General features: G+C 44.6%; 1 protein-coding gene across 1 annotated transcript; it reads left to right on the forward strand.

Moving 5' to 3' along the window:
• Positions 1-320: 320 nt before the first annotated feature.
• On the forward strand, positions 321-26,742 carry Cep72 (centrosomal protein 72). Its single transcript, XM_021180358.2, has 12 exons — positions 321-425; positions 2,969-3,096; positions 4,016-4,208; positions 8,439-8,547; positions 10,367-10,545; positions 11,807-12,013; positions 13,062-13,366; positions 14,382-14,520; positions 15,889-16,085; positions 19,660-19,786; positions 23,076-23,187; positions 25,882-26,742. Exons 1-12 carry the CDS (start codon positions 347-349, stop codon positions 26,045-26,047), a joined length of 1,941 nt encoding a protein of 646 aa, XP_021036017.1. The 5' UTR covers positions 321-346; the 3' UTR covers positions 26,048-26,742.
• Positions 26,743-27,088: the final 346 nt, after the last annotated feature.

Genomic DNA, 27,088 nt, shown 5'->3' on the forward strand with positions numbered 1-27,088 from the left:
CTCAGGGGCTGGGGCAGGAGGAAACCTTAGGAGAGAAGGCTCCTGGAGGGAGTAGGAGTGAATGGAAGTGGGAGTAGGTACGAATGCCCCGGGCACTAACAGCTGTTTCCACCAACCACACTGAACACAATGGGGTTGTCCTGGGGAGGAGCCAGAGCAGAGTGAGGTTGCACTCAGAGCTCAGCTGGTTAGGATGGTGTGGGTGAACCTGTCCCAAAGAAAGTTTTAAACACAGCCGAAGCTCCGCCCACCTTCCTGGTCCCGCCCCTTGCAGGCTTGGTCCTGCCCGCCCGTTCCAGATCACGACACAGCGCAGGCGCCGCGCGCCAGCGTCCGGTTTGAAAACATGGCGCCAGGCCAGCGGTTGGTTTTGTGTGAAGAGACTGTACGAGAGCGCAGCGGCCTGGGTCCCCACCGCGACCTGGGTGCGTGGGGGACAGACTGGGTTGGCCTGCCGGGCCTGATAGCTCTGCCTCAGTGCAAATGCCACTTGACCACAAACGGTCTCGGCCCGTGGGGCAGGGAGGCGGGGCCGCCTGGGCGGGTTTGTGGGGAAGGGCGTGGCCTGTGTTTTCTGTGGGGCCGCGGTCAGGCTGAGCCCCCGCCTCTTTTTTGCAGCAGCTTTCATCTGTCTTCCTGGGTTCCTACATGGCATTTCGTTAATGAAGGATGCAGCTCTGTTTTTATATGGTTTAGACATCAAGGTCCCATTACGTTTTGAGCAAGAGATCGTGCAGAATTTGTGTTGTGATTTTTTTTTTTTTAACTTTTTTTCCCTGACTTTGACAGGGAAACCACGCAGGCCTAGAATTTTCCATTGTTGAAGATTTTCGATTACAAATACGATTTTTAAACTTATAGTGGTTTCACCTAGAGTGAATTTTCGTTATCTAAACTAAATCGTTTTTTCTTGATTGTCAACCATATCTACATAGAACTGACTACAGCATTCTCTTACTGTTTTATTAATGCTTGTGGGGCCTGTAGGGATACTCCCCATTCTCATAAATGGTACTTAATCTGGCTCTATTTTTCAGTCATATTGGAGATGTATGGTAATTGATCATGCCAAAGACACCACTTTTGGGTTGGTTGATTTGCCTCCATTTGTTTTTAAATTTTACCTTTTTCTCTGTGTTTGCTTTGCATTTATTTTCCTCTTTAGATTCTAGAAGTGAAACTTGTGGATTAAAGCTTGTTTTATCATTTAAATCTTTTAATCTGTACATTTCTCTTTACGTATCACATAGCTGCACACACTAACACATTTGTTAGTGTTTATATTTCTACTGTGTGTTAAGGTACTGGAGATAGAACATAGGGCTTTGCATATGCTAAGCAAATGCCCTGTCATGGAACTTCACCCCCAAACTTTTTTTAATTTTTCAAGTGTGTTATTAAGCCAAGATGACCTTGATCTCCATATTTAACGGAACCTGGCCTTGGAATTTTAGTCAGACACTCAAGTGGCTAGGATTGCAGGCAGTTGCCACCATGACTGATTCTAATTTTCATTGATTTTAATATGCTTTTCAAATATCCCTTTAGGTATCTTCTTAGACCTCCAAATTATTTAGTAATTGCTCACATTTTTATTCTTTAGAAATGTCTTTTTAAAGAATCATGTGTCGGGAGGTTTTCTTGTTATTTTTTTGTGTAATTCTATTATGGTCAGAGAACATACTGTGTGTGATTTTGGTTCGCTTAAGTCTGCAGAGATTGTTGAATGCCCAAGAATCTGGTTTCTCTTGGAGAGTGTTCCAAATACACATAAAAAGTGTGTCAGGTTGATTTTATTGGCTGATAATATTCAGGTCAACCAGGAAAATTCTCTGTATAAAGACTTTGTTATTTAGTAAGAGGGTATATTAGTTGGTTTTCTCATTTCCTATGTGGAAAAAAAAAAAAGACAAGAAGCAACTTAAGGGGCTGGCGAGATGGCTCAGTGGTTAAGAGCGCCGACTGCTCTTCCGAAGGTCCCGAGTTCAAATCCCAGCAACCAAATGTAGCTCACAACCATCTGTAATGAAATCTGATGCCCTCTTCTGGAGTGTCTGAAGACAGCTACAGTGTACTTACATATAATAAATAAAATAAATCTTTAAAAAAAAAAGAAGCAACTTAAGAGTGAGAAGGTTTATTTGGACTCACAGCTGGAGGAGATAAAAGTCAAGGCGAGGAAGGTATAGTGGCTAGGGTGTAGGGTAGCTGTTCACATTGCGTTTGCAGTTAGGAAGCAAATAGCAATGAATACTATTGCTCAGCCTGCTCGCCTCCATTATTCTTGCTTGCTTGTTTGCTTGCTTTCCAAGTCAGAGTCTTTCTATGTAGCTCTGGCTGTCCAGGAACTTGCTAAGAAGTAGTGGTCCATACCTGTAATCCTGGACTCAGGAGCTTGAAGCAAGATGATCTAGCATTCAGGGCCATTCTTGGCTGCCTGGATTTGTCTCAAAAGCAAACAAACAAACAAAATCAAGAACATTAAAAAAAAGACAGTATTCAGGGCTCTTGAGATAGGCACAGGCCCTGATACAGTAGGATTTTTGCAGTATGAGAAGAGAAGATTCTGTTCCCAGTATGACATGGGCAAGTAGATGTTCTAGCCAGCAAGTACTGTGTAGGGAGGCAGGGGTCCATGGCTGGAACATTACTAAGAGGAAATGAGGAAGAAGAATGTTGCTGTGGCCCTGGGGATAATGAATGATAAGTGATATGATGAGGGACCAAGGTGAACAGGCACCGTGGGCAGAGAATTCTTGGTGAAATGACTTATCAGGGTTCTCTGAGTTATAAGAAGTGCACCAATGGGCCTAGGATAGCATCTATAAGCCTAACTTTGGTCAAGCAGAGTGTCTGTCAGTATCTGTTGTGTTTCTAAAAATGTCTAAAATATTCCCTCTGAATTGAATTTCTATTACACTGTTTAAATTTTTAAAAAGATTAAAATCTTACAATTTTCTATTCTTAGCTGAGCTTCGATCTTTATCTATTCCTGGAACATACCAAGAGAAGATTACTCACCTGGGGAACTTTCTGATGCACTTGACAGCTCTAAAATCCTTAGACCTCTCACGTAACTCCTTGATTAGCCTTGAGGTGCGTTTAGGCTTATTTGTTAAAATATCAGTGTCAGATGAACGTATTTTAATGGTTTAAAAAGAATGCAACGTGTTTCAAAACTACACAAAGAATGCTTATAGACTGTACCTTTAGAATTGTGTTATGTTGTCGCTGGTGTTTATCTGGAGCTACGTGTCTAACCTGCCCCATTATATCTTTAAACTGCTTTGCATACCAAAGTACTAGCTTTCCCAAGAAGATGGATTCTCTTTAAAGGGAAGGAAACAAGATCCTAAAGCCTAAAGTATGCATGCTCATGCCTCTCCCTGCCTTCATCTGCTCTGCTGCCTCCTTCTGTAGGTTCTATCTATCCATGGGTTGGCTTTTGGCCTTCTACCCTAAATGGCAGTATACAAATTTGGTACCCATTCATGATTTGAAAATAAAAAGTCTCCCAGAGTGACACAAGTGGGAAGATTATATAAATACTGCTTATTGCTCAATTCAGAGAGGAGGGCCTTACCTTGAAAGAAACATAGGGTGTACTTAATAGAGACTATTCCTAACATTGGTTGCAGAGTCTGACTTGTTTAGGGACAGGCTCCAGCTTTGGCTAAAGCAAGGATTGGCTCTTCCCTCAGTCCCTAAGCATGAACCCCCTAATCTGGGTATGTGGAGAGTAAATGAAATTGTGTAAATTATATAACGTGATTCATATTGGGCACTCGAGAGAGTCGCTGTGCTTAGTACTGCTAGGACGAACAGGCCTCTATTCAGATAGCTCATATGGTTGTTGCCCTATATGGAACATAGAATTTCACAAATAAGAACCTGTTACACTGTTAGTTTTTTCTGGTAATAGTATGTGTTCATTATAAGTGTGTTCCACTTGGTTAGCCCATACCAATGGTTTACTTTTCATGATAAACTGATTGAGCTATTTTCTTATTAACAGGGTATACAGTATCTGGTCTCCTTGGAGAGTCTCAACCTCTACTACAACTGTATTTCTTCATTAGCAGAAGTATTTAGGCTCCACACCCTACTGGAGCTCCAGGATGTGGACTTCCGGCTTAACCCTGTTGTGAAGAATGAGTCTGACTACCGCCTGTTTGTCGTGCATATGCTCCCGAAGCTCCGACAGCTAGGTGAGTGGAGGAAGGAGCTGTCGCCCTCCCAACCGCCCACAGTGGAGCTGCTCTTGTGCTCCTGGATAAATTATGCTGCTGTTCCATGCTGGAAACTGAAGCAGGTTTTTTTTGTACTGATGGCCCAAATCCCTGTCAGCTCTGGGGTATCTTTCATCCTCCTGGAGTCAGTCTTGCTAGCCAGCCAAGTTTTAGGCCCAGTGAGAGGCCTTATCTCAAAATCAAGATGGATAATACCTGAGAAAAGACACCCAAAGGCAGTTTACATTTGACTCCCACATGCACAAATGTGTATACATGCACTAGTAAACACATGTGTACACAACACACACCCCACTATCACCATCACCACCACCAACACCACCACCACCAACAACAACAAAATGCCAAGTTTACAAGGTCATTCCTGAGTTAATATCTGTAAGTTCTCAGGATAGTATTTGTAGGACTTGCTTGTAGGTCAAGGAGCTTATAAGCATTTCCTGGAATTTCTGTTGTTATTGGGGTCAGACCTCCTGTGCCTAGAGGATCATCAAAGCAATAGAACTACTAAAGTTCTGTTAGAAATATAGAAAAATAGACCACGTTTCCTCCATAGCAAATGCCTGACAGCACAGAGTTTGCCATTCACAGTCTTTTGGAAAAAGCAAAATTCAGATGCTTGCTTTTGGGCCAGTGGGTAAAATAGATAAAGATACTTGCTACCAAGTCTGATGACCTGAAATAATTCTCAGGAACCACGTGGTGGAAGGAGAGAACTGCTGCAAGTTGCCCTTTGACCTCCACATATGCACTGTGACACATGTGCACTCACACTCATATATATACACACAAATATATACATAAATATAATTTTTTAAAAAGATACAACAGCAGCAAAAAGAGAGCTACAGCTTGAGTGTCTTCAAACTTGTCTGGAGAATTTTAGTTCAGCCTGGCCCTTAAATGTAGACAGGCATGTGTTGGCCAGATCTGAGTCAGATCTGGATTTCTACCTACTACCTTAATGCAGAACAGACATCGTTAGTCAGTCAGCCAGCTTTCCCATAGGTAGTCCTAGCATTGCACATCTATTCCTCAGGCCTGGAAGATAGACACTGTGTAAGTCCTGTCCTATCGGTTTATCAGTATGGCAAGAGCTTCATGAGTGAATATCAAGTTAAATTCATCCATAAAGTCTGGGCTATCTTGACATAGCACCAAGAGCTAGAATGTTTTGACCATGAACTGATCTTCTGTGTGTAAATGGGGTTCTGATGCCTTAAACTCCCTTTCCCTGTATCTCAGAGATGTTTCTAGAGATAGCAGAGGAATTTAGCAACATGAAAAGCATATGTTCCTTTTGTTTCATCCTTCTGTAACAGTGTTAATTAGTGGGGTGAATTATTCCTTGCAAAGCTGTCCTCATTGGTCAGCAACAGTTTGGCTATTATCAGAAGCCACCTATTTAGTAACTCAGTTGGGACTATTTTCTTCAATCCTCTAAAGGAAGCTTGGGGACCTGGCATAATAGCCCTGAGTATGGGCTGGCCTCTCCTAGCCCAACAGGTTACATTTCCACAAGAGTTCAGCTCCTAGGGCAGGATGGGCCAGTAGCAATGGTGGGCAAGCCTGTCTTTTTTTTTTTTTTTTTTTTTTCCGCAGTCTTTTTTTTATTAGATATTTTCTTCATTTACATTTCCAATGCTATCCCAAAAGTCCCACACCCACTCCCCCACCCACTCCCCCCACCCACCCACTCCCACTTCTTGACCCTGGCATTCCCCTGTACTGAGGCATATAAAGTTTGCATGACCAATGGGCCTCTCTTTCCACTGATGGCCAACTAGGCCATCTTCTGATTCATATGCAGCTAGAGACATGAGCTCCGGCGGGGGGTGGGGGGTACTGGTTAGTTCATATTGTTGTTCCACCGATAGGGTTGCAGATCCCTTTAGCTTCTTGGGTACTTTCTCTAGCTCCTCCACTGGGGGCCCTGTGATCCATCCAATAGCTGACTGTGAGCATCCACTTCTGTGTTTGCTAGGCCCAAGAATAGCCTTACAAGAGACAACTCTATCTGGGTCCTTTCAGCAAAATCTTGCTAGTGTATGCAATGGTGTCAGTGTTTGGAAGCTGATTATGAGATGGATCCCCAGATATGGCAGTCTCTAGATGGTCCATCCTTTCGTCTCAGCTCCAAACCTTGTCTCTATATCTCCTTCCCTGGGTGTTTTGTTCCCAATTCTAAGAAGGGGCAAAGTGTCCACACTTTGGTCTTCATTCTTCTTGAGTTTCATGCGTTTAGCAAATTGTAACTTATATCTTGGGTATTCTAAGTTTCTGGGCTAATATCCACTTATCAGTGAATACATATCATGTGAGTTCTTTTGTGATTGGGTTACCTCACTCAGGATGATGCCCTCCAGGTCCATCCATTGGGCAAGCCTGTCTTATTTGTGACTGGTAGTCCATTGCCCATGCAGTGGTGGTCATGTATCTCTAACCTTAAGGTACAGTTGTTGGCCAAAGGTGGAGGGGTACTGAGTGCCTGTATCTTCTGTGTCCTGACCCAGAGAGCCCAGTTCCCTCACATTGTGAGTACTGACACTAATGCTTTAGTACCCGTGGTAAGACCTCATGTCCTTCATTTGGTTCAGTTTTGATGAAACTCCTAGCCATAAGATGTGCTATGGACCTCCTATAGGCATGAACACTGTTAGATTACAAAGTGTTGAGCCTGGGTGCAGATGGGCCAACTGCCTAGAGCACATTGTTTAGTTAAGACATACTTGGAATTTCTGTGTTTAATTTGAAGATACTTGGAAGGAATATGTGCTGTGTTCTATCCTTTATTTGACTGTTTAAGTAACTTATAAACAGTTGAGTTTGGCTTTGTATTTAGAAGCATTACAATTATGGGTAGTCTTGAATTCTTCAGGTTTAAATCACTGCCTTTCCCTTGCCAGAAAAGTTTAGATTCAGAATCACAGAGTTTGTATGGAAAAGGAATGTAAGAGGTATTTTCATACACAGCAAAGGGATATTATTGAAATCAGCGCCATTGGAAAAAATCCTCTCCAAAGGCTCTGAATCGGCAGATGCTGGAAGAGCATCTTGGTCCTGTATAGGGCCTGCAGAGGGGCTTGGTCCTGGTTGTAGGTGGGAATTCGGGAGACTCTGAATAGGTTGTAGAGAAAGGAGCAAAGGGGTAGTCTGATAGCTGTAGGATGCAGTAGGGTCTGAGAAGATGCTGCTGCCAGGAAAGGTAGAAGTGTGTGTGTGTGTGGGGGGTGAACTTTAATGGCTTTGGAAGATTTATATTTGAGTTCTGGTGGAGTAGTCCAGGGATTTGCACAGCCCCTGAGGGAAGTAGCTCAGCTTAGACATGCTCTCCTCGTCCAGAGAAGACGCATGTAACTATGCAACATTGTGGGGGTCTTCCTCACTTTTTATTATTTTCTATAACTGTGTGCCATACGGTAAATACTGTTTAGAAGATAGCATGGGAACCTAACTCATAAAATGAGGAAAGTTCTAAGACTAAGGCCTTCTCATCCTTAGGTACTTATATAAGACATGTCAGAAGGCTTTTTGGTCAAGGCCTTCTGAGGCTTTGTATCTCTATATGGGACATTTGGGATTTCTCCTCTGTTTCTGTGTTCCAGCATTGGGCTTCTGGAGACTCACCCTTAAGAGCAAACTCACATAGTCGGAATCTTCACTGTGGGGAGGACTCTCCTCTATGCAGACCCTTTAGTGTGCTTGTGTGACAAGACTTATCCAGTGTCTGGCATGCACATGATGTACACCTTACAAGGCCTACTATTGCAAAGAGCATCAGCCTGTCCCAATAGCAGCTCATAAACAGCAAGCTTTATGGGCATAGGCCAGCCTCTTGGCATTGTTGGGAAGCCAAGTGTAGCCACCAGAGCCCATCATTCTAGTATGATGCATGCCATTTGATGATGAATATCAAGTTAAATTCATCCATAAAGTCTGGACTATCTTGACATAGCACCAAGAGCTAGAATGTTTTGACCATGAACTGATCTTCTGTGTGTAAATGGGGTTCTGATGCCTTAAACTCCCTTTCTCGGTATCTCAGAGATGTTTGTGTCAGCCATGAAGCACCAAAACCTTCAGGTATTGTGAGCTCCAGAAAGGGAGAGCTAGGTGTGTCCGCTCTCATGAAGAACATGGCAATCATCTGCCCCTGTTCTCTACAGTTCTTGGGAATTTTCTCTTTAGATGACCGTCCTGTGAGAGACAGTGAGCGGAAGGCTTCCCAGCTTCATTTTGCCCCAGGAGATTCACTGAACTCAAAGGAGAACTTCTCAACCACTTTAACAGTTGGAAGGTATGGACTAATGTGGTTCCACTCAGATGGATTTCAAATTTGCCTGTTGACAGGGCATTCAGCCATCAGGCATGAGTGTCTGTGTGCCACCTATCCCTGAGGGACAAGTATGCAGAGCAGATAGAAGTTCTCAGTTCTGACTGGGACTCAGGTAGGTGGTGGTAGACATGGATCTCTCTGTTTCTTCCCAAGTTCTTTAGTACTTCCAGTCCATTTCAAACAAGAAAGCTGCTGTAAAGACAGCCATACCTCAGAACATTGCATTTGGATTTCTTGACATCTCTTGTGTCAGCTTTTTCTTTAATTATTCTGTTCATATTATGGCACTAAGGGAAAGCATGTCTTAGATGTCTTGGCCTCAATCTGTAGTTTATGGAGAAATTTGTTTTCTGTTTTTAAATTTTTTTCCTTTCATATATGTATATTATTTTAGTTACAGTTTCTGTTGCTGTGATGAAACACTGTCCTAGACAACTTGGGGAAGAAAAGGTTTATTTCGGTTTACACTTCAGGTGATAGTCCATCAATGAGGGAAGACAAGGCAGGAACTTAAACAGAGCAAGAACCTGGAAGCAGGAGCTGATGCAGAGGCCATGGAGGGGTGGTGCTTACTGGCTTGCTCCTCATGGCTTGCTTAGCCTGCTTTCTTATAGAACCCAGGGCCACCAGTCCAGGGATGGCTCTACTCACAGTCGGTTAGATTCTTCCCTATCATTAATAAAATGTCCTACAGGCTTGCCTGTACCCCTCTTCTTAATTGAAGTTCCCTCCTCTCAGATGGCTTTAGCTTGTGTTAAGTTGACATAAAACTATCCAGCATACACATATTTTTAGGAAACATCTACAGTAGCAGATTTTCACAGAGCTTCCCAAATAGCCCTATTGTTAGTTGTCCTCCTGATTTCCCTCCTTCCTCTCTTCTTCTATCACCAATGCCCATCTAAGCTCTCACTCCAGTCTCCCGTGCCTTTCTCTGATGTTATATTCTATTTCCTCTTCCTTGGGAGGTCCCTTTCCCCCTTCTAATCCCTTAATAGTCACCTAACCTCTGAGGTGACATGGGCTGTAGCACACATATCAAGGGCTTAAAAGGTAACATCCACATCTAAAAGAAAACAGACAATATTTGTCTTCTGGGGTCTGGATTATATCATTCAGGATAAATTTTTTCCCCTAGCACTGCCCATTTACCAGAAAAATTCATTTTCTTGACAGCTGAATAATATTCCATCATGTCAAAGTTTGGTAGCATCTCTGGAAGTCAGTCAGTTTCTCTCTAGTCAGTTGGATGTATTGTTCTTGAGCATTGAAGTTGTCATTGTTTGGTGACAGTTCTGAACAATTTCTGTGAATATTCTTCTTTGTTGTATATGAGCCCTGAAATTTCAGTTTAATTAGCTTATTGATTAGTGATTAGTCAAAGATTGCCATTCGTATATGGAACCAAAAAGTTAAAGGCTATGTTATGCATGCCTCACTCAGCTGAAGGTAAATATAAGCATCCGGAACATGTAGTTCTTTAAGTTTCTTGATCACATGTATTTCTTGTGAATGTGTCAAGAAAAGAATAAGTTGAATTCTAACCTGTTAGAAGATTGTAGAAACAGAGGAACATTCTAGAATTTATATTTTTTAGCTATTTCTAGTGGACTTCTGTTTAATGCTGAGGCAATCGTGTTGGTGGCATCTCATGACATTGTTATTGGTTGCAGTTGTGCTAGGTAAGTCCCTCTTCCAGGTTACTTTATAATGAGAGCCATGCTAGGCTGGGAGCATACCTGGGCCTGCGGACACCGAGAAGTTTCCTTTTCCCTTGCAGACCACACCACCTCAGAAGCAGATGCACTGAGACCTCGGCCAAAAAATGCCTGGTCATGGATGCTGATGATGAGGCTGTCCTGAACCTTATTGCCGAGTGTGAATGGGACCTAAGCAATCCTCCTGGGAACATGAGCTCCAGCCAAAAGGAACATGAAGCTGACCTCCATTATGCCCAAGGTGCGCACCGTGGTACAGTGAAGGCTCCATGGGTCAGACAGGTCCTGGCCTGAGCATATACTTACAGTGCTTACAGTTTTGACTCTGAACACTAGTATGTTGACTATGGAATTACAAAGGGAAAAGTTAACGGCCCTAACTTGAATCTAGGCGTAATTGTAGTGTTTGAATCTCATTCTGTCTCAGAGCATAGGGGGAAAAATGTCTGAGTTAAACAAGAAAGCCAGATGTCTCCAGCACCTGTGAGGAGTAGTGAGCCACTTGGATCTTTTGAAATCCTGGTGCTCAAGAGCCTGGTTAGGCCACTGTTCTACCAGGATCTCAGAACTTCCCAGACCCTGTGAACTTAATGCGCCTTTCCCCAGAGACCTGCTTATAGACCTTAACTTAATGTCTTGTACTCCATGATGAATTTCCCAGAGCCGTTCATGTTGGGCCAGCAGCTCCTGGGCCGTCATCTCCCAATACTGCTGTCTTCAGTCCTCTGAACCCTAGTTCCTCTCCTGGGTGTGTGGGTGTGTTCGTTCTAACTTACCTTTTCCTGGCAGGTATTGATGTGGTGTTGGCCATCTATATCTTCTCTTATGATACTTTAAAGCCTCCCACCCTGTTGTTTAATAGCTTATTTCTTTTTTTGTTGTCGAATCATACAAATTACGTGTGGATTTTGGATCTAAGACCTTTCTTTTCATTCTACTGATCGATTGCCTTTTCACATTCCTAACAGCGCTTCAAAGAACAGCTAAGCGCAATTAGACAGTTTTTCTAAAATAGAATGTGCTTTATTGTGCCCTAATACAGACCTTTTCCCATCCCATGCCATAGAAGGACTGCCCAGGTTTATGCACAGTCCACAGTTGGAGTCAGTGCTGAGTGGTTTGAGAGTATGGCATCACTGGTCAAGACTTCTCCCACTTCCAGTTATTCTGAGCATCTGTTGAAAGGAGACAGGATTACTCTGGGCTTTCATTAAGGGAGTTGATTTGCATCTATTTCCCAATCTGTAAATTCTCTCTTCTATACACTGCCATCCCATCTTGGTTACTTGGTATTGAGTCTTGTCACTCTTGAACACTGACATTTTCCTGCTGGTAGACTATCCAGAATTCACTGCAGTGTTGACTACTATATTAACCTACTCAGTATTTTTCGTCTTACTTAATTGACTTAAGAAAAGTATATTTTATAGATTACATTGCTCTCACAAACTTAAAATATAATTTTTAATAAAATAAGATTTTAAATGTTTTTAATAAAATAGAGTCCAGACATCTGTTGAGTCCTTTGTCCATCCAGCACCAGTGTGGGGATTCAGCGAGGCGAGGCCATGAGAAGAAGAAAGTCACCTCCAGGGGGTGTCCAGGTCATTCACCACAGGACCAGCTCTGTGGGGAACTCCCCCCACAGCATGGCTTGCCAGAGGCCTGCCATATGCACGTACAGCATGCCCGCATCACTTCACAGGCAGGTAAGCGCCCAGTCCTGCCAGGATCGAGCTGCCTTTCTAAATAAGTGTCTACACATTATTCACAGTGTTTGCTATAACTCTCTAAATTTTTCCTGATGTTTTTATACTTATATATGAAGCTCTAAATTATCTTTGGAAAGGATTTAGCACATCAAAATTTATCACACACCCGTATTTTGGATTGTTAGTTTGGAAATTTCCTGGTATTTTTCCATTGTGCACACACCCTCTTTCTCTGCCTCTCACATTTCTTCCTATCCCTCTTTAGTCCCATAGACACGTGTTTTCTTCTAAATACATAGGCCAAGCTCATGAAACTAGCTGCGTTTTTAATACCAAGGATGAGGAAAGTTGAATAAGTTAATTAAGAGTACCATGAGTACAGTGTAAGTATCAAAACTTGAAGCGCTTGTTTCAGTCACATTTGTGAGGCCTTCAGAAGCACAATCAATGGTTAGGTAATGGGCTGTTCAGCGTTTGGGGCTTCGGTTAAGGCAGAGCCATGCTCCTGTTCAATGCCTTCCCCGCTGTCATTGTTCTTCCCTAGACAAGAGTTTGTCTGCCCCTCCCAGAGAGTATTAGTGAGTAAATACATGGACCTCCCATGTCATTTTATTATCCCTGCCTATTTAATATCTTGGAAACACATGTGTGTGATGTTGTCTAGAGAACTTTATTGACACGTCTATTGTGTATGAGCTTATGCAGAGCAAGTACTGATGAAAGCCTGCTACTTAACAAGAATGGATTCTGTCCACTTTGTCCAGGTTCTTCTCAAAATCCATGTTTTTCCACATGTGCTTCCTCATGTCCCTCCCTCCTTCCCCCTCCTTCTCCTCTTCCTCTCATGTGTCTTTGTGTGTGAGTCTGTCCACACCCGAGTGTGTGCTCGCATGCACATATATAAGCATGTGTTTGTTTCATGTGCCTATGTTTGGTGGACACACATTCACACTTGTGGATGTAATTTTTAAAAATATAAAACAAGACTCCAGATCCCTGAGAATTCAGTCTAATAAGGGCTCTGCCTACTTTCTCTGTATTACAGACTCTGTGAATGTTGAGGACTGTGCTTCATCTGCTCAGAAATCAAGTTTGTCATCACAAAAAATAGTAAATCCTTTGCCTGTCCCTGAAAAGTACAGGAAGCGAAGGATGCCTGGTGGGAGATTCCAGGTGCCTTCAGACCGGGAGTGTTTGAGCTTCCTAGAGAGGGCTGACGGGCCCACCAGCCTTGAGGACAGTCTAAGCAGACAGGATGGCTTGGAGGGCCAGAGTCAGGTGGCCTTGTCTCACTCTGAGGCTTTGGAGGCTGAAGAGCGGACATCTCATGGCACAAGTGACCCCAGAGTGGTGAGCAGCTGTAGCAGAGGGGTCAGCAGCTGGAGACCTGCCTTGTTACCATTAAGTGTGTTTTAGCAGCACAGTTGTTTGGTTTCTTGCTTGCCATATCTTATATTTTCAGTAATAATTGTGACCCCACAATGAATGTTGCTTTTAAACAACTTTCTTGATGCTTGATCTTGTGTTCCATGGTTCTAGTGCTCTGATTCTGAGGCAAACACAGCTACATAGTAGGGGGCATTTTCCCTTATTTACATTTGTCTCCAAAGTTGGAATCAGGCTTTATGGCAGGCTGTCTTCGATGACTGTCATGAGGGGTGGGGGGCGACCCTGGAAATACACGTTATAGTTTCCAAAGGATTCATTCCTGATGAGAGAATTAAGAGTTCTCACATCCTCAAGGAGCCAGAAGCTCCAGAAACTACTCCATTGTCTCAATAGCAGCCAGCTGGCCCAGTTAGTAACAGGCTTTGAGACTCAGGTTCACCCACCAAGTTGAGAGCAGACCTTAGTGACTCAAAGCTGCTGGAGCACGATGGGGAAAATGGAGATTTTCTACAGCCATTTGAAGTGGAAATGGAAAAGTCTAGGAGGTAGAGCCATTTGGCTTAGAAGCCAGAGGACCTTCAAGGTGGTTGATTCTTTGATTGCTCCTAAGCTTTCAGAACTGAGGCAAAAGCAAGGGAAGCTAGCTATGGGATTTCTAAACCAAGCTAGAAACAGTAGACTAATGCCTCTGACTGCTAGTTCTGGAGGCTGTTTTATATGTGATGTGACCATGTCCATTTGCAGCCTGTTTTCAAGTTCTGGACTGTGGGAACAAAGGAAAATGGGGGAAGAGGAATACTATGCTATTAGAGCCTCATACAAAGCTAGTTTCACAGATGGGTGTCTCTTGTTAGGTGTGGGCTCCTTCTATTACGGAGACAAGCATTTTAGACCTTGGCATGTTGTGTTAGAGACCTAGCTTTTGCAGTGAGCTGCCAACTTAAAGCCAGTCTTCGTCATTGTGTCTTCATCATAGCTGTCTCCTAAACTCTGCTCGGCAGCGGTGCCTGAGCGGAGGTCCACTCTGGAAGTGGCCCTTCTGGAGGCGCTCCTCGACCTGATAGACAGGTGCTCAAGTGGCAGTGGATCTCTGCATGGCAATGAGGCCTTCCTTGGTGAGTCCTGGTGGTCTCTGTTAGGAGATGCTGCTCACCTGCTTGGTTTTGGACTCTCAGTGTTCATCCAACCTGGGGTTCCAGAGAAGTGAATAATTGTCCCCGTGCTAAATAATAGATATCCTCTTGTGAATATTACATGTTTTATTACATGTCCTCCCTACTGTTGCTACCCTTCTTGGTGGGTGGAGTGCTTTGTGACTATGGGCTACCATCTGCCAGTGCTACAAATGCCATGTCTACTCTGTCTTCTTATGGGCATTCGGAAGGCTGAGAAACTATTTTCTGTCAGAAACCCAATGGGATTGTCTTCCCTCCTGAGGGCTCAGGTTTATTTTCTTCTGCATACTAGAAATACAGAATGAGATTGTGCTGGGGTTCCTCGTGCAGTGTTCTGCTCTAAGCCTGGGCAATGGCTGCTTTCACCAGCAGCCTGAGCTACATGTTAGTATCCTTTGGGAGCCAGGCCTATCAGCACTGAGCTGCCCAAGCCACTGCCTACCATGGTTCCTGTCTTAGTCAGGATTACGGTTGCTGTGATAAAACACCATGATCAAAACAACTTGGGAAGGAAAGGGTTTATTCAGCTTACTCTTGACACATCTCAGTTCACCATCAGAGGAAGTCAGGACAGGAACTCAAACAGAATAGGAACCTAGAGGCAAGAACAAATACAGAGGCCATGGAGGAGTACTGCTTACTGGCTTACTCATGACTTGCTCAGTCTGCTTTCTTATAGAACCAGGACAACCAGGACAGGGGTGCCACAACCCGAAATGGGCTGGGCCCTTCTCCTATTAGTCACTAATTAAGAAAAGGCCCTACAGGCCTGCCTGTAGCCCCCATCTTAGAGGGCATATTCATAATTGAGGTTCTCTCTTCTCAGATGAGTTTTAGCTTGTGTCAAGTTGACTTTAGTAGCCAACATAGTTTCTGACCACTTCCTTCAAGGTTGTGATCCTTTTAATTGTTCCTTGATGAGAAACCCTGGGAACTGTAGTGCTGGATCTTGATGGCTATGCGTCTTGTCTTTAATCAGGGACAGTGTATTGTTGCAACAGAAGTGGTCCATGGTAATTGTGATGGCCATGATGTAGTTGTCATGTTGGAGTTTGCTAACCAAGCTATCAAACATTCACCATATCTTTCTGATATGGCTACCTTTTCTTGAGGGTTGCCTTTTTTGTACATTAAAAGCCATATCCATTATTGGGAAGCCAAGCAAAGTGATTTCAGGGTGCCATTGTCTCTGTTCTTTTATATGCTCTGCTTTCTAGTCATATAGCAATATACTGAGCATTTTTTGTTGTTGTTTGTATTCCTTCCTTTAGCTATGATATACTAACAGTATTTCCTTTTGACTCCTAGCTCAGGCCAAGCATGTTTTGTCATCTCTTCAAGAGTTCACAGCAACTCGTGACAGTTCAGCTCTTGAAAAGGAAGGAATTGGTTACCTATCTCTTGAAAATAAGACTCTGCAAAGCCGCCTTGCTGAGCAACAGCAGCAGTATACTGCTACAGTGACCAAAATGACAGCAGAGCTCAATAATACAAAGAGGGAGCTGGTGAGTGCTCTCTGCTGGTAAATGAGTACTCTCTGCTGTTTGTAGATGTTCATGGGACAAGGGGAAGACAAGTTTGACCCCACATAGCAAGGGCAGCTCCACAGCCACCTTTGAGCTCCCTTGTGCTGCTCCACTTATTAGCAGGTGCCTCCAAAGCTCCATCTGACAGTGTCACACCCAAGTCCCAGAAACAGTGAACCTATGACAGTACTGCTGCTAATTGCCAAAATTTTGCCTGGTGTTCTTTTCAGAGTCTGGATGGAGATGGGGGAAGAAGAAATGAAACATATTCTGTCAGTTGCCTGGGCTTCTTAGTCCTGCTGTATACGGTTCCAATTAGCTGGGTCATCTGTGGTCTTCGCCTCTGTTCTGCACCAACAAGGTGCACTTGATGGTTTTGTCTGAGTCGAGGGACCTCTCTAGCATCAGCTGGTATACCCAGAAAGAACCATACAAACTTAGACCTGGCATCTAAGCTGACTGATTCTGTGGGGTTACAGTGTGTTTAAAGTACTGGGGTGCTCTCACTTCTTTTAAGTTTATGCTAATGGTTTACCTCAAAGGCAGAAGGGTTGGGCTGCAGAACCACCTACCAGTGCACCCACCAGAGTGAGTACTAATCTGCTTAGCTCTGTGGTTTTGTACTACATAAATCCAAAATGAGCCTGGGCTAACATGATGTCACCAGCTTTTGCTTAGACTGAGATAACTGAGCACAAATCAGTTGCTAAGACTCAGCACTTATATGAAAGCCTGACAGGTCAGGTTCTTCTTCCAGGCTTCTTACCATAAAGTCTTGATACTATACATACCTCTGTATGGGCTACTGAGTCTTCATGATACCAAGAAGGGCACTACAGTCTGTCCCTCTACCCATGTTTACTGGCCCACCCCTGGCAAGGTGAGCACCAGCAACCATGGACACTTGGAGTCAATGGGTCCCTGCTTCAGCTGCCTGGTTTGCCTCCTGCATTAGTTTGCCTCATTTGTTTTTGTTTTTTGTTTTTATTAGATATTTTCTTCATTTACATTTCAAATGCTATCCCAAAAGTCCCCTACACCCTCCCCCTGCCCTGCTCCCCTACCCACTCACTCCCACTTCTTGGCCCTGACGTTCCCCTGTACTGAGTATAAAGTTTAGTTTGCCTCATTTGTAACATAGATGAACATACCACAGGATTTCAGTGGGAAAGTTTAAAGTTGCCTCACAAATAATATCTCCATTTTGTAAAGATCTATACAAAAGATGACCCTCGAAACTTCAATTTAGAGAAAACAAAGAAACTGAAGTGACACCCATGGTCTCTAGTATTGAAAACGCTGTGGATCTCTTCTTACATGTGCACAGAGCTCTTGCATTGGAGAGGGCCAGGGCCCAGGATGCCTGGACCACAGTGCTATGCAGAGTTTTGTCCATGTGGGATTGTTGGCCCCATGGGACACAGCATAGTCTGTTACAAGAAAGCAACCAGTAGTACCTGTTAAGACAGACACAGTAAGTATTAGTGAACCCCGCTGCATCTGGAACAGTGACACCCAGATAGATAGGGTCCAGAGGTCAGTATTGCCCTGCTGCAGTATGAAAGTGATGCACAAAAATATCTGTGCTGAAGAGCAACCTTGAGTGCCAAGTCAGGAACAGGCTAAAGTTCTCTGTCTGTTCAAGTGAGTGAGCCATGCTCCTGGTTATCCAGCCATGGAGAAGAAGGAGTATCCAGCAAGTGGGTCAGGAGTTCATATTGTAATAACCACTTCCTGGGACAGCTAGGAAAGTACATGAGAGCCACCTTCCAGAGTTAGACTGCATGGAGCTTCCTGTGACATTTAGAATTATGTCTTTTTGTTGTTGTTGTTTTTTGTTTTTTGTTTTTCAAGACAGGGTTTCTCTGTATAGCCCTGGCTGACCTGGAACTCACTCTGTAGACCAGGCTGGCCTCGAACTCAGAAATCCACCTGCCTCTGCCTTCCAAGTGCTGGGATTAAATGGGTGCACCACCACCGCCCGGCCCTAGAATTATGTCTTAAGGCAGAGATTCTACCCCTAACATGTATCCTGAATACAATTTCCAAGGCAGATGTACCTGCCTAGTCTGGCTGTACTCAGTACCCTGCTGTCTATGCCTATCAGAGCCTGGAATATGATAGAGGTAGGAGCTAGCACAACCCACCACTGACTGCTAATATCAGAAAGAAAAGCCTGTGTGGGGGCCTCACTGTAGGAGGTGCTTTGAAATGAAGACTTAAAGCTGCAGCTGAGAGAAATGGTTTGAGGTCTGGTAGTCAGCCTTTAAACAGAAGGCATCCTGGCCTGCAGGGCATCCACAAGTGAGGGTAGGCTTGCCACATATATAATAAACTCACCAGTTTTCTGCGAACTGGGCTTGGGTCTTGGTGAGATGCTAGTTCTCACTCCTTTCCCTGTCTAGAGCCCAGACCTTTATGAGTATGCCTGCTGGTGCATGAGCCGAAAGCTCGTGCATACAGGACTGTGGGAACCTTTACAGGTGACCGGTGTGCATGGCTCACCTGTCAGAAAGCTGATGGTTTGCAGCACCTTTGCAGTAGCTGTCATTACTGCTCTGATGGGAGCCTTGACCTCTGTCTTATGTCTCAGTCTTAATGTCCCAGCTTGTGTTCAGCATTTTCTCTGCCTGTGAAGATGCTAAAGGACTCAGGCCTCAGTTCCTCCTTGTAATAAGGAATAGATGATGGAATTCCCCACATTTGTAGACTAAGACCCAGATCATAATGGAGTTCTCATAGGAAGAGTGCCAAAAACACTGAATAGTATAGAAGCCTGGGATCTGCTGTGTCAATGAGATACTTGTGGAGAGAGAGGACCTACTAACTACCAGCCATTGATCCTCTGGTATTGCACCCGAATTCCTATGGTGCATACCCTGCCTCCCCTTGCCCTTTCTTTGTGCCCTTCCTCTTCAAGTGGGTCAGACTAGGTAGCCTGTTGGTGGGAGAATGTGTTTTAGAGTGATTTTTGTTTTGTGTTGTGATTCAGAATTAATACACTATTGCATATGCCAGAAAGATTGTGCTGACAGGATCCTGATATAGTTGTCTCTTGTGAGGCTATGCCAATGCCTGGCAAATACAGAAGTGGATGCTCAGAGTCATCTATAAGATGGAACACAGGGCCCCCAATGGAGGAGCTAGAGAAAGTATCCAAGGAGCTGAAGGGGTCTGCAACCCTATAGGAGGAACAACAATATGAACTAACCAGTACCCCTGGAGCTTGTGTCTCTTGTTGCATATGTAGCAGAGGATGGCCTAGTCGGCCATCAATGGGAGGAGAGGCCCTTCGTCTTGCGAAGATCATATGCCCCCCCCGCCCCCCAGTACAGGGGAATGCCAGGGCCAGGAAGCAGGAGTGGGTGGGTTGGGGAGCAGGGTGGGGGGAGGGTATAGAGGACTTTCGGGATAGCATTTAAAATGTAAATGAAGAAAATATCTAATAAAAAAGTGAAACTTTAGTCTGTAGTGACTGTCCAGAGTTTTAATCCATTTCATTAAATTTATTGACTGAATTTCACTTGTCTGCCTTTGTTTTCTGTGCCTCTAGGACACATTGAGACAACATTTGGACAAATCATTGGAAGAGAATAGCCACTTAAAGTCTCTTCTGTACAATGTGAAAAAAGAAGTAAAGAACGCAGACACTTCAACTGCACTAACTTTGCAGATCACTGGTAAGAGCAACGTTTATTTGGTAAAATCTGAGTGCTCGTGAATTCATAGAGTAGACATTTTCTAAGTCACTTTATGTTGAGTTTGATTCAGTCAATGCTGCCTGAGTGGGTCTGGAGACCCAGGCTGGTTGTTAACGGCTGCCTGTAGCAGCGAGTCTGGGGGGTCAGGTGGAGGGAGCTTCTTGTCTGGCTTCCACTGCCGTCAGGACCTTGGCTTCTCTGCTCTCGGAGAAATCAGGTGTCTTGACAGCTGCTTGTGTTTCTTTCAGGTCCAGATCATTTTCACTTCTTTCTTCACTTTTTGGGCTGTTTTGTTTTTCAATTTTAAGAAAAGTCAGGTTCAGATGCCTAGGGTGGTCATCTGTATTTTGGGAGGGCAAACTGTTGAGCACACATTGCTGTTGTTTCAAAGGAAACTTTAAAGAGCCAGGAGGTAACTGCCTTCTTCCTGACCCTTAGAACCACAAGGAAGAGTCCTACCCAGGTCTGACTCCTGAGCCAAGTGTCTCCTCAGGTCTCTTGCTGCTTGCTAATAGTGTACTGTTTTGCTGAATGATAAGGTTCTTTATATCTTATTTATTTCTTTTCTTTTTGATATTATATCATTTTCCCCTTCCCCTTTCCTTCCTCTAGCCCCCCCCCCCAATACCACTCTTTTTCAAATTCATGGCCTATTTTTTCATTAATTGTTGCTACATGCATAATGCATATATATATATATATATATTTATATTTATATATATTCCTAAATGTAACCTGCTCAGGCTATATAATGCTACTTGTATGTATGTTTCAGAGCTGACCATTTGGTATTGGGTAACCAGTTAGAGTGCTCTTTCCCGGGGAAGATTTTCTCCAACTTCCAGCATTTTAGCTGCCTGCAGTTCTCTGTATAGAGTTAAAGTTTCCTGATCCTTCCCTCACCCACTTAGGCATGTCTGTTGTTCAGCTCATGTTTAGGCAGCCATGTTGGTGAGACTTTATGGGTGTACCTTCACATATTATCTGGAGACAGTCTCACAGCAAGCCTCCTGATCCTCTGGCTCTTAACAGTCTCCCCCACCCCTACCCCCGGTGTACCCCCCTCTCCCACAGTGTTTCTGGAAACCTAAGTGTGGTGAGTTGTTTTGTAGGTGTATCCACTGGGAATGAGCTCTACATCTTTGCATTTGGATTGGTTGTTGTTTTCTGTGATGATCTCCCTCTGTTGCAAAGAGGCATTTCCTTGATGAGTCGTGAGGACTGCATTTACCTGTGACTAGAAGGACGAATATTTAAAGAATAGTTAGGGATTATGCTGGTTTAGTAAAGTGGTGGTTAGGTTTTCCTCCAGAATTCATGACTTCACTCACCCTGGGCAGTTGGTTAGGTTTCCCTCTTGTTAAGTGAGTCCTAGGTGCATATTGAGAGCTTATCTTAGTTAGATTTTTATTGCTGTGAAGAGACAAGACCACAGGAACTCTTGCTAAGGAAAACATTTAATTTGCAGTTGGCTTACAGTTCAAAGATTTTAGTTCATTGTTGTCATGGTGACAAGCATGGTGGCATGCAGGCAGACATGGTGCTAGAAAAGAAGCTGAGAGTTCTACATCTTGATCCATAGGCAGAAGAAGGAGATTGCACATTGGGCATAGCTTGTGCTTAGGAAACCTCACTTCCTCCAACAAGGCCACACTTCCTAATAGTGCCAGTCCTCAGGCCAAGCATCAAACACATGAGTCTGTGGAGGCCATACCTGTTCAAACCACCACAGAGCTGTTGTTACCGGGAAGGCATACATACCACTCTGGGTCCTCAGGGTTAATTGTGCATGCTGGTTGTTTCTGTGAGACATTACTTATATTGTCTTGGTTCCTTTTTCCTTCTGGCCTTGCCTTCACTTCTAGTATAATGCTCTTTATTGCTAAGGTAGCATGAGTTTTCTGACATTCTGTAATTCTGGTTCAGGTTGCTCTTTATTTCTTGTGTCATTTTCTGTTTGTCTTTGCTTATTTTGAACTGGTGTGCGTGGGTCAAATCTGCTCTGTGGACCTGGCTCTCAGAAGCTAGGGCTCCTTACACTTCTGTTATGGCAACAGGAGTTTTCTGTCACTTATTTTTCATGACATTTGTTCTTTAGGATTTCCTTTAAGAGATAGGCTATAGTATCTTCTCTGACTATATAGATCAAAAATACAACTGCCTCCTTTTGGGCATCTCTTGGTCCTCCCCTCCCTTCTCTCTGTTGTCATGTTTTACTCAGTCCTCCCCAACCGAACTGTTTGGTTTTTTTTTTCCCCAGTGAGGACCCTGTTCTAAATGAGACTGGGCTGCCCAGCTCCTTAGACTACATGGAACATCTGTTCTCTTCACTAGCAGGATGAAACCATCACTTAATTTACCACAGTCCTGTCAATGGCCCAGGATACTAGGTCCTTTGGGATCTTCTACACTCTATCTGTCAGATGCCCCATGATGACAAATTGTCCCTGGAGAGAGAGATGCCATGCACTTACCATTCCTCTGGGGCTTGACCTAGTCCCTGGGGTTAGGGACTTGAGACTCCTGTGGGGTTTTGGTTTTCATCTAGTTTTTCTTGATATTTGGTTAATGTGAGGTTCTTGGGAGGCCTTGAGACCAGGCTGCCACTGCTGTCTTCCCAGAGTCCCTTTCACCTGAGCTTTTGGGGAGGCTGTTGTCTTGACTGAGATTGGCACAGATGTTTGCATACTGCTGACTGGTGAGAAAAACCTTATGCTAGTGTCACTGTTGTCCTTTGCCACACTTTGCTTTCTGGCTTTGTTGATGTTACTGATGCTATGTGGTTTCACAGCCTTGTGTCTACATATAGATTTATCTGTATTCTTTGTTCAGATGTAGGGAGCCAATAAATAGTATTGCTTTTCTCCCTTGAGTTAGAAACTCAGTGAAAGAGAGCACTGGCTCTGTCACAGGTAGGAAGGAATGTATGGGTTCATCAGATATATGGCTACCATATAGACTTCATGATGCTTCTCCCCAAACCACGGGCTCCCTTGTGAATGAATGTAGGTTGCTTCCTGAAGGAGGGGAGACTCTGCAGGCAGATCCAGTAGAAGAGTCTTGTGCTGGTACCAACTTTAGGGTAGCAGGTGTGGTAGCAGGAGTATTAGCTCTCATAGAGGGAGGCAGATGTTGCCTTGATACTCTTCACCCCCATCTTTGAGTCTCTATTATTCTGTCTCTGGCTTTGAGAAAGAATATTAAACCAGAATGATCAAAACATGTAGATGAACATCATTACACACTAACTACTTCCTGTCTTCCTCAGGACTTCAGGCAAGTATGAAGCAGCTCTCTGGGGAAGTTGTGGAGCTGAAGCAACACGTGGAGCACTATGACAAGATCCAGGAGCTCACACAGATGCTTCAAGAGAGCCACAGGTCCTTGCCTCAGTGGGTCACAGGGGGTGGCTGAGACACAGGGTGTGAGGCACCAAGAAACAGCTGACACTATCTCTTAGGAGTTGGTGTTCAGGACCTACATGCATTGCCATGTTAACTTTGAACATGAATGAACATTCCCTTGGTAAAAAATGAAATATGATGATTACTGCAAGGAGTGAACTCTGAGGTATAGACCTGAAAAGTGTTCAGCCTGAGGCTTGGGAGCACGCTGAGGCCTGGGAGCACGCTGAGACATGGGAGCATGCTGAGGCCTGGGAGCACGCTGAGACATGGGAGCATGCTGAGACATGGGAGCACACTGAGGCCTGGGAGCACGCTGAGACATGGGAGCACACTGAGGCCTGGGAGCACGCTGAGACATGGGAGCACGCTGAGACATGGGAGCATGCTGAGGCCTGGGAGCACGCTGAGACATGGGAGCATGCTGAGACATGGGAGCACACTGAGGCCTGGGAGCATGCTGAGACATGGGAGCACACTGAGGCCTGGGAGCACGCTGAGACATGGGAGCACGCTGAGACATGGGAGCATGCTGAGACATGGGAGCATGCTGAGACATGGGAGCACGCTGAGGCCTGGGAGCACGCTGAGACATGGGAGCATGCTGAGACTGGGAGCATGCTGAGGCCTGGGAGCACGCTGAGACATGGGAGCATGCTGAGACATGGGAGCACGCTGAGGCCTGGGAGCACGCTGAGACATGGGAGCATGCTGAGACATGGGAGCATGCTGAGACATGGGAGCATGCTGAGACATGGGAGCACGCTGAGACATGGGAGCATGCTGAGACTGGGAGCATGCTGAGACCTGGGAGCATGTTGAGACCTGGGAGCATGCTGAGACATGGGAGCATGCTGAGACATGGGAGCATGCTGAGACTGGGAGCACGCTGAGACATGGGAGCATGCTGAGACATGGGAGCATGCTGAGACTGGGAGCATGCTGAGGCCTGGGAGCATGCTGAGGCAGGGGAGCAGGCTGAGACATGGGAGCATGCTGAGACATGGGAGCATGCTGAGACTGGGAGCATGCTGAGACATGGGAGCACGCTGAGACATGGGAGCATGCTGAGACATGGGAGCATGCTGAGACTGGGAGCATGCTGAGGCCTGGGAGCACGCTGAGACATGGGAGCATGCTGAGACATGGGAGCATGCTGAGGCCTGGGAGCACGCTGAGACATGGGAACATGCTGAGACATGGGAGCATGCTGAGACTGGGAGCATGCTGAGGCAGGGGAGCAGGCTGGGGTGTGTATGAGCCAGAATCTAAGTGTGTATGGGCTAGAATCTGAGGGGTAAGTATGTATTAGAGATGGTGAGTCTAGTCCTGCATTCTGCTCCCCTGGGTCGTAGCGACTAATAGCATGTACTTTCTCCTCACTGGAGGCCATGGTTGTTCATTTAAAGATGACATTATATTTCCACTTGCTGCTGTATGGTGGTGAAAGGGGGAGTAGGAATGTTAACATAGGCAAGGCAGATACTCATTTTATTGAGGAAGTTTCTTCTGGGATGGAGGCAAGTGTCTGAGTGGGAACAGGTCATCGGAGCAGCCTTTGTTCCTGGAGCCTCCTATGAGGAGGGCTCGCCTGTAGTCATTGTTACCACTCTTCCCCAAGTCTCCCTTCTTCCTTGTAACTAGGTGGCCACATGTAAGGTCAGACTAAGCCAGGCTTTCCCTCTAAGTCATTACAGGCCAGTCACTCCATTGGCCGATGACAGGCCTGAGTTAGAGTTGGAGGAAAGGCTTTGAGCAGAGACTGCTGAGACTCAGTCTCAGGAATGGAAGGAAGGAACCTGAGACAATAATTTAGAGCAGTGGCAGGCAAAGGAATATACTCCTGAACTCCAGCAGGCCACCTGGGCTGGGTCCAGGGACCATAGTGTTTGTGCTCTCAGCATCCTGTCCAGATATGGGTAGAATGAGATGCAGAAGTCTGAAGACAGTGGGATCGGGCTTTTGCCCACTCGTGGGCATGCTGATGTTATTCAGTAGCCATTTCTGTAATTTAAACAAACAAGGCCAGCACCTACTTAGTAGATTATTCAATGGTGTGGCCATCGTCAAAGATGGCAGAGGTTACTGTTGCCTTGCTTCATCTGAACTTGTGATGCTATTCATTGTGTCTTGGGGTACAGGGCAGGATTGAGAAACTTTGGGAAACGCACTAGTACTTCTCAATCCAGCTCTGCACCGTGCTGCTGCCATGTCACAGTTAAATGTGTGACTAGGAATTAGAAACATTGCAGTATTGGGTCTTTACAATCAGAATATGGTTTTACTAGCAATAAAGGTTATATCAGTGTCTTGCCATAGAACTGTGGTATGTCAGGAAGACATCACCATTCAGTTCTTTAGCTTCTTCTCAAGCTCAGCTCACAGTGACCAACAGTGCCTTTAGGAAGGCTTGCTTAAGCCAAAGGCTCTGGTTGTGTCCATGTATGGTGTGGAAAGGTCATATAGAGGGACAGTAGCCAGTAAGAAGAAGATAATGGGGCCAGGGACAAGTGATAGCCTTGGCACTGTTACAGTTAGGAGCATCTGGCCAGGGCACAGGTGAGACATGTCTTTATGCTGGTGGACTTCAGCTAGGCTGTGGCAGTTGGGGCACAACAGTAGGCTGTGCACTGGGAGAGACTCAGCAATTACTTTCCTTTCATCCTCCAGCTCCCTGGTCAGCACCAATGAACATCTCCTGCAGGAGCTGAGCCGTACACGGGCACAACATAGAGCTGAGGTAGAGCAGATGCACTGGAGCTTCCAGGAATTTAAGAAGACTACGGCCCTGATCCCTCACCGTAGCTCCCGACTTGGGGGCCGACAGTCCTGCTAGCTGCTAGTGAGCTATACTCTCCTCCGTCAGGTTAGCCCCAGGGTTGTACCTGGGCATGTATCTATCTAAATACCCTAGTGAGACTGTAATTACCTTAGGATCCTCAAAATGTGTTCATAAACTCAGCTTGCTTCTGTGTTCTAAATTGATGCAGTCGACCCTGGGGCTTCGCATGTTTGAGAAGCTTGGTTTATTACACATCCTGTTGTAAAGCACCTGCAGTAGTTTTTCCTTCCCAATGTGGGAAAGTTTTGTATAGTTAAAATGTTCTCATGTGACAAGCATTCCTTATTGAAAGAAATAATATATTGCTATGTTTAAAAAGTTAACTTTTTAAGTGGCTCTTCATAAATTATAATTGACTTCCTTATTGAATTGTTGTATAAAACAAGTTATACAAAGTGAGCAGGAAAAAATAAGTTCCAAGTTCTAATAAAAAGTAATACTTATAGATGTGACAAACATTTTAAGAATTTGTGTGATATTAACATGTCACAGCAAAACAAATAAACAAACAAAAAACCTCCCCACTTCTGGTTCACTCTTTTGCTTTCAATAGCTCCTGCAAATAAACAGACCATTTGCCTGGAAACCAGGAGATGATTTAAATACACACTGTACAGAGCGAGACCTAGATGACTGTGTAAAAAAGGTGCCCATTAGAAGAGGCAGATTTAATCCACTGGACAGTGCTATCTAGAGTGAAGCCTGTGCAGAGAGATAGCTCTTACACACTAATGCTGCTGAGTACAGACATTCGGAGACAGCTTGGAATTGCCTAATGGACCTTTTTCTCTGCCTCATAAAGTCAGAAAGATTCTCCTGCCCTCCACTCCTGCACGTGTCCAGGTGGGTTTTGTGTTCAAGGCAGGAAGTGAGTTTCAAGCCTCAACTTTGAGGCTTAGAGGGCTCTCAGCTGTGTTCTGCAGCTCCTTATTACCCCAAGTCAGGAGTTGTACAGCTAGCTGTCTATTTCTGTTTGAGTTCTTGTACATCATGTATATCTATGAATTAATTTATATTGCTTTAATTTTCAGATTA

This window comes from Mus caroli, unplaced genomic scaffold (assembly GCF_978045245.1).
Source record: "Mus caroli unplaced genomic scaffold, Mus_caroli_1 scaffold_15, whole genome shotgun sequence".
Taxonomy (NCBI): domain Eukaryota; kingdom Metazoa; phylum Chordata; class Mammalia; order Rodentia; family Muridae; genus Mus; species Mus caroli.